General features: G+C 45.3%; 2 protein-coding genes across 2 annotated transcripts; both read left to right on the top strand.

The window, feature by feature from the left end:
• The first annotated feature begins 2653 nt into the window (after positions 1 to 2653).
• LOC143831441 (olfactory receptor 1468-like) lies at positions 2654 to 3592 on the top strand. Its single transcript, XM_077324433.1, has one exon. It carries the CDS (start codon positions 2657 to 2659, stop codon positions 3590 to 3592), a length of 936 nt encoding a protein of 311 aa, XP_077180548.1. The 5' UTR covers positions 2654 to 2656.
• A 4092-nt stretch (positions 3593 to 7684) lies between these two features.
• LOC143831440 (olfactory receptor 1L1-like) lies at positions 7685 to 8623 on the top strand. Its single transcript, XM_077324431.1, has one exon. It carries the CDS (start codon positions 7688 to 7690, stop codon positions 8621 to 8623), a length of 936 nt encoding a protein of 311 aa, XP_077180546.1. The 5' UTR covers positions 7685 to 7687.
• Positions 8624 to 11679: the final 3056 nt, after the last annotated feature.

Raw genomic sequence — 11679 nt, 5'->3', positions numbered from 1 at the left:
CATTACAGCCCCATAGGAGCTGGAGACATGAAGAAAAGCTGGTGGTGCCTTTGCACCTACTGTATAATGTGCCAGATCTGCTCGGCTAGACAATCTCCTTGGCATTCTTCACGTTGGCAACAACCTGCCCAATTTCTATTCTTTCTTCCTCAAGCGGAAAACATATTTTGGGCTGTATACATCAACTCGGTAAGTAAGAATACTTCATGCAATGTAAGGATAGCCCAGGCTAATTCGATCTCTTGATATTTCAGAAGCTAAGCAAGGTTGACTTTGGTTAGTGCTTGGATGGGAGAACCAAGGGAAAACCAAGCTAGCTATGCAGCAGGAGACAATGGCCAACCACCTTTGTTTGTTTCTGCTCTGGCCTGGATGGAACTGACCAACCTGAGCTTTCTGAAGCTAAGCAGCATTGGCCCTGGTTAGTATTCAGATGAGAGACCATCAAGAAAGTCCAGGATTGACAGGGGCAAGCAAGGGCAAACCACTTCTGAATGACGCTTTCCTTGGAAACCTGACAGGTTTGCCATAAGTCAGCTGTGACTTGAAGCCATTTTGCACCACTAAGGTTTCAAGTAAGCCAACCGAATTCTTCTTCTTCTTCTTCTTCTTCTTCTTCTTCTTCTTCTTCTTCTTCTTCTTCTTTGACTTCATCATCATCATCATCATTTTTTTAAATTTCTAGGCTACCCCTCTCCTGTGAAAGTCTTGGGGGAGCTCACAACAATGAAAACTTTGTACAAGATAAAAGCACATAGATTGAAAACAATCTGTTAAGACCATAGACAAAACCCAACATACCAAGCTCTGTAACTAGACCTGGGGACAGATAAACTAGACCTGGGGACAGGCTTAGGTGGAAAACAGAGGGGATGGCAGGGGGTCCCCATTCAGATATCACTTACTGCTTAGCCTGGGACTCAACCATATGCCGAGTGGAACAGCACCGTCTTACAGGCCCTTCAGAATTTGACCATTCCAAAAGGGCCCAGACCTCAACTGGAAACTCATTCCACCAGACAGGAGCTACAAGTCGAGGCCAGGCATACTTCTCTGGGGCTGGGGACCAGCAGTAAGTTGGTGTTAGCCAAATGGAGTGCTCTTTGGGGGACATACTCAGAGAGGCAGTCTCTAAGATATGCAGGAACTCTGCAATGGAGTTGGCAGCTGTGTGACAGTTCCTCCCCAAAGGATTGCCCTTTGAACCTGATTTTGGAGAATGGAGACCAACCACTGTAAGGCTGACCCCTTGTTGAGATGGTGAGCCAGAAGCTCATGGTCTACAACAGGGGTAGTCAAACTGCGGCCCTCCAGATGTCCATGGACTACAATTCCCAGGAGCCCTTGCCAGCATTTGCCAGCGAATGCTGGCAAGGGCTCCTGGGAATTGTAGTCCATGGACATCTGGAGGGCCGCAGTTTGACTACCCCTGGTCTACAAGATCAAACACTGCTGTGAGATCTAGAAGGCAAAGGAATTTGCAGCTCTGTGTGGACTATGGGTGACATTTGGTGATGCTGTGGTGCCTCTTATGCTGTTAACTTAGAGGATCGCCAGTTTATTTGAAGAAGAAGAAGAGTTGGTTCTTATATGCCACTTTTCTCTACCTGAATGAGTCTCAAAGTGGCTTCCAATCGTCTTCCTCTCCCCACAACAGACACCCTATGAGGGAGGGGAGGCTGAGAGAGCCCTGATATTCCTGCTCAGTCAGAACAGCTTGATCAGTGCTGTGGTGAGCACAAGGTCACCCAGCTGGTTGCATGTGGGGGAGCGCAGAATCAAACCTGGCTCGCCAGATTAGAAGTCCACGCTCCTAACCACTACACCAAACTGGCTCTCTTGGTGGCCTGTTATAGCCCACCCTCTTGCCGCTCTGAGAGACCTGAGGCCTGCTGGGTTACCTTGGGCCAGTCACTGTTCTCTCAGAGCTCTCTCAGCCCCACCTGCCTCACAAAGTGGCTGCTGTGGAGAGAGCAAGGGAAAGGAATTGTATGCCAGTCTGAGAGACATGTGGCATGCTGGGTGACCTCGAGCCAGTCACTTTACCTCAGTACTCTCTCAGCCCAACCTGCCTCATAAGATGCTTGTTGTGGGGAAGGGAAAGGGAGGGGAGTGTAAACTGCTCTGTGACTTCTTAGAGTAGAGGAAAGAGGGGTGTAAAAAATTGTTCTCCTTTTCTACACCAATCCAGCTTGGTGTAGTGGTTAGGAGTGCGGACTTCTAATCTGGCGAGCCGGGTTTGATTCTGTGCTCCCCCACATGAAACCAGCTGGGTGACCTTGGGCTCGCCACGGCACTGATAAAACTGTTCTGACCGAGCAGGAATATCAGGGCTCTCTCAGCCCCACCTCCCTCACAGGGGGTCTGTGGTGGGGAGAGGAAAGGGAAGGCGAATGTAAGCCGCTTTGAGACTCCTTCAGGTAGAGAAAAGTAGCATATAAGAACCAACTCTTCTTCTTCTTCTTCTTCTTCTTCTTCTTCTTCTTCTTCTTCTTCTTCTTCTTCTATTACTCAAAAGTGTACCGTGACAAAATTATCCTTTTTCCAGGCACATGAGTTTCTACTACCCAGAACGGACAGTTAGATCATGGTGGGAGAATTGCATAACTAGGAATTGTTTTCTTGTGTTTCTTATCCACTCCGCAGCATCAGACTGATGAATCAGAAGAACATCACTCCTGTCTCAGAATTCTTACTCCGTGGCTTCTCATCCAACCCAGAGGTTGAAAAATTCCTCTTTCCATTCTTCCTCTCCATGTATCTGCTCACCCTCCTGGGGAACATCACGATCATCTTGTTGATCCATGTTGATATGCAACTCCTCCAGACCCCCATGTACTTCTTCCTCAGCCACCTCGCAATAGCTGATTTGTGTTTTGCCAGCACCGTCACCCCCAAGGTTCTTGAGAACATAATATCTCAGAAGAAGACCATCTCCTACTATGGCTGCCTGGTCCAGATGTATGCCAACATTCACATCGGCAACGCAGATAGCTACCTTCTGGCTTCCATGGCCTATGACCGCTATGTGGCCATCTGTTGCCCACTGAACTATTCTACCATTATGAGCCACAAGCGTTGCCTTCAGCTGGCCACAGCGTCCTGGACTATCACCATGTTCCATGCCACACTTTATACCTTTTTGATGTCCCGCGTCGAGTTCTGCAACCCTGGGGAAATCCGGCATTTTTACTGTGACCTTTATCCAATTCTAGACATCTCTTGCTCTGACAGCAAAGTCATAGATCTAGTGTTGCTGACCGAGGGGGTTGTGGAGATCTTGGGGCCATTTGTGCTCATTATCATTTCCTATGCGTTCATCTTCTACACCATCCTAAGGATCCCTTCGGCCACTGGGAAGCGCAAGGCTTTCTCCACGTGCGGATCCCACATCTGTGTGGTGGTCATGTACTTTGGGGGTATCAGCTTTGTTTATTTCAAGCCAAATTCCAACCTTGCCGATCGCCAAGATACCTGGGCCGCTATGGTATATACCATGGTTAACCCCATGGTCAACCCCTTCATCTACACCCTCAGGAACAGTGAGATGAAGGCAGCCCTGAAAAGAGTCATTAAGAAGCGTTTTCATTGACCATGATGGACCAAGCTAGGGGTATCTGGAGATCTATGATCAGGTTTCTCAAGGATTGGTTATTTCTCTGTATCCTCCTGGGTTGTTACCCCTCCCATTTTGACATGCCACCAACTCTCGGAACCCATAACTTCGTGATGACATAGGCATTTTTTAACTGCAGGGAAAATATTGAAAAAAAATTCAGTGTGATTGGGGGCGGGGAAGATGGCTGCTTGAGCAGTTCACCTTATGGTGAGCTCTTGGTCTGGTCAGAGGCCTGAAAGTCTAAAATATTTTCAATGTGTTGCCATCAAACATGAAATAAACAAATATGTATATTTTTACTATTCACCAAGATAATAGCTTTGTTGAGTTTTCATGACAACACATAGACCAGGGTTCACTGACATCAATAAAGATATAACCACACCAACACATTTCATATGGCGACACACTTCTCTGGCCCTTGATTTCAGTTTTATGCCTGGACCCCTTCTTCAGTGTTGTATGTGAGGCACTATAGGATGTAGGATTGCGGGAATGACTTCACTTGCATAGAGTTGTCAACTTCCTAGCAGGGTTGGAGGGAGAATGTCCCCAGGTTTGGCTATCTTCCCAGCAGAAGACAGATTGCACAAAGAGATGGAACATGCAAGATCAGGGATCAATCAGAAACCACCTAGAATCATAGAATCATAGAGTTGGAAGGTACCTCCTGGGTAATCTAGTCCAAACCCCCTGCACTATGCAGGACACTCATAACCCTATCGCTCATCCACTGTAACTTGCCACCCCTTCACAGAATCAGCCTCTCCGTCAGATGGCTCTCCAGCCCCTGTTAAAAAATGTCCAAAGATGGAGAACTCACCACCTCCCGAGGAAGCCTGTTCCACTAAGAAACTGCTCTGATGTAATATAGAAACTCACACATGCATCGTTAACTTGGGTCACGCCTTGGGTTATGTCGTAACTTTGTAACCAATCAAATTAGACACAGGGATAAGGAATGGAACGGAATGTATAAAAGAAAGTGGTTATCTTTGCTTCATCGAATAAAAATTATTTATTTATTTATTTATTAGATTTATATACCGCTGTTCCCAGCAAGCTGCTTTCTGTCTGACTGTAAAGGGACCTTTTCTTCCTTTTGTTAGCAAAATAAATGTTAACCCTTTGGCTACCCAAGTGGTCTCTCCTCTTGCTTCTCCATTTGGCTGGGAGGGCAGGAGCACCAGTTCTTTTGTGTGGATCATCAGTTCAGCCCTCCAGTCCTCTTGCAACCCCCCCCCCCCAATTAAGTGGGGAGTCATTTTTCAAGCTTTTCCCCATTACAGCTGAACTCTTCCTGTCTGTCCCTAGCATCTCTAATGGCCCAGATTAGCTAAAACTCAACAGAGCTAGGAAATTAAGCTAACTTGGTCACAGAAAGTCCTTGGATGGACGACCAACAAGAAAGACCTGGACTGCTACATGTCAGGTTCTCAGTCGACTTCCCCATAAACAGGTTTGGTTTGTTCAGCAAAAGTGATGTCTTAAGTCTGTGAAAACCTTTGTTAAGGCTGAACGCCAATACAAATACAGATCGATATGATCTCTATCGACTCCACCTCCATGCTGGATCTCCTTGGAAAGTAACCTCTCCACTTTCCCAGACCCATTTCTCAAAACCAGGTGCAAACTGCAAACTCTGGACACCCTGTCTTTGAAGGCAGGGCTTTGCAGATAAGATCAGAGTCTCCTCCCCTCCCAACGGCCGCCTATTAACATAAGAAGCCTACACAGAGAGCAGCATGAAACTAATAACCAACCCTGCTCCTGCTGGGAACATAGAAAAGCAAAACATGCATTCAGCAACCAATGGCAAAATATAGGTGCCAACATAAATCCTGACACGAGGCAGAGGAAGGCCATGGAAAACCACTTCCACTCCTCTCTTGCTCTGAAAACCCAATGAGGTGGAACTTCATAGGGTCAGGTAGATAGCACCCAACCCTACTCCATGAACATGGCGACCAGACAACTCATGGAAACAACTAAGCGAACAAAGATTTAATCCATCACAATGTGCTGTTTTGTAAGCCGCAAGCAAGATGGCACAAAAAATGTCCATTGAAGACAGGAGAGGAGCCCTCCAACATGTTCCATACACCACCCCACCACCACTATGGATGCTCATGTTCTGAGCACCTCTCCCACAGGGATCATCACGGAAGCTGTAAAACCCATGACTGTGCATCCACGCCCCATGTTAGTGACAGAGGACCCTGTGACACTTCTTTCAGGGTTCCCATGAGTGCTCACAGCATAACCACCTCCAGCCTCTCTGCACCTTCAGATGGTCATGGTCTGGGTGGCCAGGTGGAGAAGAGTAATGATGTTGAGGAGACCCTGCTGGGTATCAGCTAGTCTGTGCATCTGTCAGCCGTGCATTTTCTAAGGAGGGCATGCTGTAAACTGAGGCTTATGATTAAACCCTTGAGGACGTGTCTCAGAATTGGCGTCTAGAGAATCTCTAGAGAGGGAACCCAGCTGAGCTATCCTCCCACCTGGGTACCAAAACTCCAAGGGCTCGAAGGCATGAACAAAAGCTGGTGCTGCCATCAGTGGTGCTCTCTCTGGTCAAGTACGCCTCAGATCTGCAGGAGGAAGAGTGCGTTTCCCAGGAGGAACATGACAATCACCTTTCCTGACTTCTGATGTCTCTGTACCTTGTATCCTTTAGACTGGCAACATCAGTAGCAGATGCATAAATACTGCTACTGCTGCAAAGGGAATCTTTTATTTTTATTTTTTGCTGCGTTCATTAATCAGGCAAGTAAGTGTTGGGGTGAGGGACTCAGCATGCCTTGCTATTGGGGGGCCCTACATTGCTCTAAGTTTGTATAGGTGTTATGTCCTTGAATGGGATGCCTCTTTTAGCCTTACCTGGGAGCTGCCCTTTGATACCTCCTTTCTCTCGCTTGCTTTGTCTTCTCCCTCTCTCAACATGGCCTTCCAAGGACACACATATGGAGAGATCTGAAGAGACAATGCCCTCCTGCTCCCACACACATGATTACAGGCCAGCTGGCCATTTGTGATAGGGACAATACTCTTTAGTTTAGGCTTCTTTCTCTTCCTCTGACTACAACCAGAATGTGAACCAGATCTACTTGAATCAATGCAAGTTAGCCTTTTAATTTTGTTTTTGTACAATGTACATCTTGAGAGATTTATTTCTTGAACTTGATATCATTCTTCTGTGACTGGGCCACCTCTGCTATATTAAGTTAATCTCCCAATAGTAAGAGACTTTCCCACAGTGGCACACATCTCCCATTGAGAAGACATCCAAAGCTTCCTCCTGTTCTTTGGCCACCTCATTCATTCTCTACCAAAAATGGCAGAGAGGACACGCACTGGGGACAAACAGGGATTGTCTCAGTCTGAGGGGTGGGGCAGATTCACTGCCTTGGAACTGAACAGTCTGAACTTTGTTTTCTTGTTACTGGGAGCATGGGTAACTACGAGGATCCAGAAACCAGGTTTAGAACAGGTAAGTGTAGCACAATGCTCAACTGGAACAATAACTATCTGCTGATGGAATTTGAAAGCTTTCAGCATTCCATAGAGCCTGTAAATTGGACCTCTACTGTCAGGTTTACGGTCGGGGCCAGTGCTAGAGTAAAGGGTACTTTGCGCCGAACAGCTTGGTGCTGTTGGTATCTCCCATGCCACCCTTGTAATTTTTCCTCTTTATCCCAAAATATGAGAACACAGGGACACCCAATGTACTTTATGGGCTACAGTAGATGGATTCAGGATGAACAAAAGAAACTAATTTTTACTCAATGAGGAATTACTGTTGAATTCACTACTAGTGGAGGTAGTGATGGCCACAAGCATTGCTAGGATTGAATTAGGTAGATCAATAGATCCCAGAACTTCCATATACTAGGGCAATGGATGTCTGAATCACCGTGTTAGGAGGCAATATACTTGATGGCCCTCTAGATCAACTGCTTGACCATTGTGAGAAAGAAGATCAGCATCTGGATGGACCACTGGTCTGATCCGGAAGGGTTGTTCTCAGGCTCTTCTTTTTCTTCTGTTCCCTACAGTAACATCACTCTAATGACTCAAAAGAATACAACGCAGATCTCTGAATTCTTGCTTCATGGCTTCTCATCCCAACCAGAAGTTCAACGGGTTCTCTTCTTGCTCTTCCTCTCCATTTATTTACTCAGCCTCTTTGGGAACATGACCATCATCCTGTTGATCCGCTTTGACATGCAGCTCCGGCAAACACCCATGTACTTCTTCCTGAGCTATCTTGCAGTAGCTGACCTGGGTTCTGCCACCACCATCATCCCCAAAGCCCTGAAGAACTTACTGTCTCACAAAAAGACCATCACGTACAGCGGCTGCCTGACACAAATATTTTTCTATATATACATTGGCAATGCAGGCAGCTTCTTGTTGGCCTCCATGGCCTTCGATCGCTATGCGGCCATCTGTCATCCAATGTACTATTCTAGCTTGATGAGCCACAAACGCTGCCTCCAACTGGCCACGATGTCCTGGACCATCCCCATGATGCATTCTTTGCTTTACACCATTTTAATGGCCCGACTTGAGTTCTGCAACCCTGGGGAGATCCGCCATTTTATGTGTGATATTAACCCTGTTCTGGAGGTGTCTTGCTCTGACAATCAAGTCATCAATTTAGTCTTGATGACCGAGGGGCTAGTGGAGATCCTGGGGCCATTTGCGCTCATTATCATCTCTTATGCCTTCGTCTTCTACTCCATCATGAAGATTCCCTCTGCCATCGGGAAGCGCAAAGCCTTCTCCACCTGCGGGTCCCACATTTCTGTGGTGGTCTTGTTCTATGGGGGTGTGAGCTGGGTGTACTTCAAGCCACATGCCAAGAACCCAGGCCTCCAGGACATAGTGGCGACTGTGATGTACACCATGGTGATCCCCATGCTGAATCCGTTCATCTACACCCTCAGGAACAGTGAGATGAAGGCAGCCCTGAAGAGAGTCATGAGGCAGCATTTCCACTGATTTCCCCATTTTTGTTATTTATTTATTGAATGGTGTGTGTTGTGTAGCCAGGAGATTTGCAGATTGCCTGGCAGCCACTCAAGGGACATTCGGAGGGTGTTTGCCATTACCTACTGCCATATACAGGTTGGATACACACTTTTCTTGGATGCTTTAGGATGCTTAGGGCTGATCCTGCGTAGAGCAGGGAGTTGGACTAGATGGCCTGTATGGCCCCTTCCAACTCTATGATTCTATGATTCTATGTCATGATCCCCCAGTGTTCCTAGGAGGAACTCCATCCAAATCCTTGGAGGTCTCCCATCCAAGCACTAGCCTGGGTCGGCCCCGATTAGCTGCCAAGATCTGACGGGATTGGGCTTGCCTGGGCTATCCAGGTCAGGGCAAATTCACAGGTCCTCCTGGTACTTAAAGGGACAATATCCCATTTTGCTCTCGTTGTGGCTGCAACTGTAGAAAGTGGCAATAGAGCTTCCAAGCAAGGCATTCCCCAGGCTGCGTGATGGTGCCTGCTGCTCTCCTCTTTGCCATGGGAGATCATTTTCCCAGCTTTAATTAGTAGGTAGAATCATAGAATCATAGAATCATAGCCATCTGACGGAGAGGCTGATTCTGTGAAGGTTCAAGGGGTGGCAGGTTAGAGTGGAGGAGCGATAGGGTTGTGAGTGTCCTGCATAGTGCAGGGGGTTGGATTAGATGACCCAGGAGATCCCTTCCAACAATATGATTCTATGATTTTATGATTCTATGCTTATAAGATGGGTTTCAGGATATTATATCTTGCTGAGATTCCTTCCCAGGTTCTACCCTCAAAACTCCAAGGATTTAACAACTCAGAGCTGGCAACCCTATGGCAATTGTTTAAAAGTGGCCAGCAAAGAGTCTGATGGTGTACTGGGGGAGGGGGGATGATGGATCTACAATGAAATAGCACAAGATGTGGTTAGGAAGGTATGAACATTCTTCCTGTCCACAGAGTTCAAAGTCACTTTGAATGTGATCTTTGCAGAAAATTCATACTAAAGAAGATTTGGGAAAGCCTTCAGAGAAGTTAAGGGGGGATGGACCTGAAGGGGGAGAACAGCACAATGATATTGTGCAGAAGTTAGCTGGGGAGGAAAATTTTCATATAGGTATCCTAGTGTTTTTCTTAAGAGTAAAAAGTGATTTGGGTCCTTATGTTTTTACCCATGTGAAGAAGTTCTTAGAAAAGGCTCCTTTCCTGTGAGATCTCCTTTTGGGGGGGCAGGATAAAATAATTGGGACTCAAATATTCATTCTCATCTAATTATCTGTGTAGAATGGATGGGTTTATCATATTCTTTTAAATGGGGACAAGATTCTCTACTAATATTTTTCCTTAGTTCCAAAAGTAATATCTGTTCAGGTTTAGAAGAATGGAATAATAAAATGAGTAAACAAAAATAATGAAATTAACGTCATCTCAGAAAAGTAAATTACTCTAGAAGCTTAAGGAGAAATGGAAAATTTACTATGAAAGCAGGACAAAAATTTAGAACAATTTAAAATTGTATACAGTTATATAGTAAATATAGGACTTTGATAAATGTGAATAAAATTTGAACATAAAAGGATAAAGAATTGAAATTTCTTTTTAAATTTGATGTATCGAATGGATTTTCACATTTTAATGGATTTTGACATATTACCAGTTGTAAATATCTGATGAGGTGTAACATGGGATATGTAGTAATGATGAAAATTATGATATAATGAAAAAATATAATGGTACAATTCGTTGGTTATAATAATTAAAATAATGATCATTGTATGACGAGGAGGAAAAGAAGAAAATAAACTTCTTTCTTGTATATATCTAAATAATTGTGTATGTATTGGTAAGTGTCACAAACTTTCCTTTCAGTATCCCTCCAATATTTCTATTACATTCTTATTTCTCTTTTCAAAATAAAAACAATTAATTTCAAAAGAAGAAAAGCTCCTCAACTGCGAAGAAGTGTTGCTGTAAGTCAAGAATTCAGATGGTGGTAGTGCCCATTACTATATATGGATGTGAATTTGAAATGTTTTATGGATACACTGGATTGCCAAAAGGGGAAATAACATGGACTCTAGAGCAAATGTAGCCTGAAGTCTGCCAAGAAGCTAAAATGACTAAACAGAGGGCATCATAATTTGGTCGTATCATGAGAAGATAACTCATGGTGGCAAAGACAGCAGCGCTAGGAAAAGTTGACGGCTGCAGGAACAGAGGAAGAGCCAACAGGAGATGGATGGGCTCGAAATGTGTCTAAGTCTCTTGGGCACAATCCTGGAGATTGAGTTAGAGTAGGGTTTAGACCTCCAGGTGGGTCTTGGAGGTCTCCTGGAATTAAATCTGATGTCCTCTTGAGCAGGGGTAGTCAACCTGTGGTCCTCCAGATGTCCATGGACTACAATTCCGATGAATCCCTGCCAGCATTTGCTGGCAGGGGCTCATGGGAATTGTAGTCCATGAACATCTGGGATAGGGAATTGTAGTCCATGAACATCTGGAGGACCACAGGTTGACTACCTCTGCTCTTGACTATGGCTGCATTGGAGGGTAGACTCTGACATTTTGCCCTATTAGATCTCTCCTCCCCATACCTTGCCATCCCCATACTGCACTCCCCCCCCCCCAAATATCCTGGAATTTTCCAACTGAAGTAAATCTCCATTTTATCCAAGGAGGTTTACTCCCTGTGAAGTATTGTTGAACTGCTGTTTTTAGTTTGCTGCCAAAGGTTGTTTCATAACTGCCACCAGCAACCGGGTGTCTTAAGACCACTGGGCCCCCCTCAGGCTATCTTACGTCATCAGCCGACCCTTTCTGATGGCCGTGGGGAGGACTGGAGAATTTTTCTGCCATCTGAGGTTTTGGTTTTAAGAATAGGGTTCTGTGGGGTTTTATTGGGTTTTATCTTGTAATCTGCCTTGAGTCTAAGGAGGAAGGGGGACTAGAAATCAAATGGATGAATGAATGAATGAATGAATCTGCCTTGAGTCTAAGGAGGAGGTGGACTAGACATCTAATGAATGAATGAATGAATGAA

The sequence above is a fragment of the Paroedura picta genome, chromosome 3 (assembly GCF_049243985.1).
Source record: "Paroedura picta isolate Pp20150507F chromosome 3, Ppicta_v3.0, whole genome shotgun sequence".
NCBI lineage: Eukaryota > Metazoa > Chordata > Lepidosauria > Squamata > Gekkonidae > Paroedura > Paroedura picta.
The sequence above is the reverse complement of the archived record's forward strand: the minus strand, read 5'-3'. Positions and strand labels throughout refer to the sequence as shown.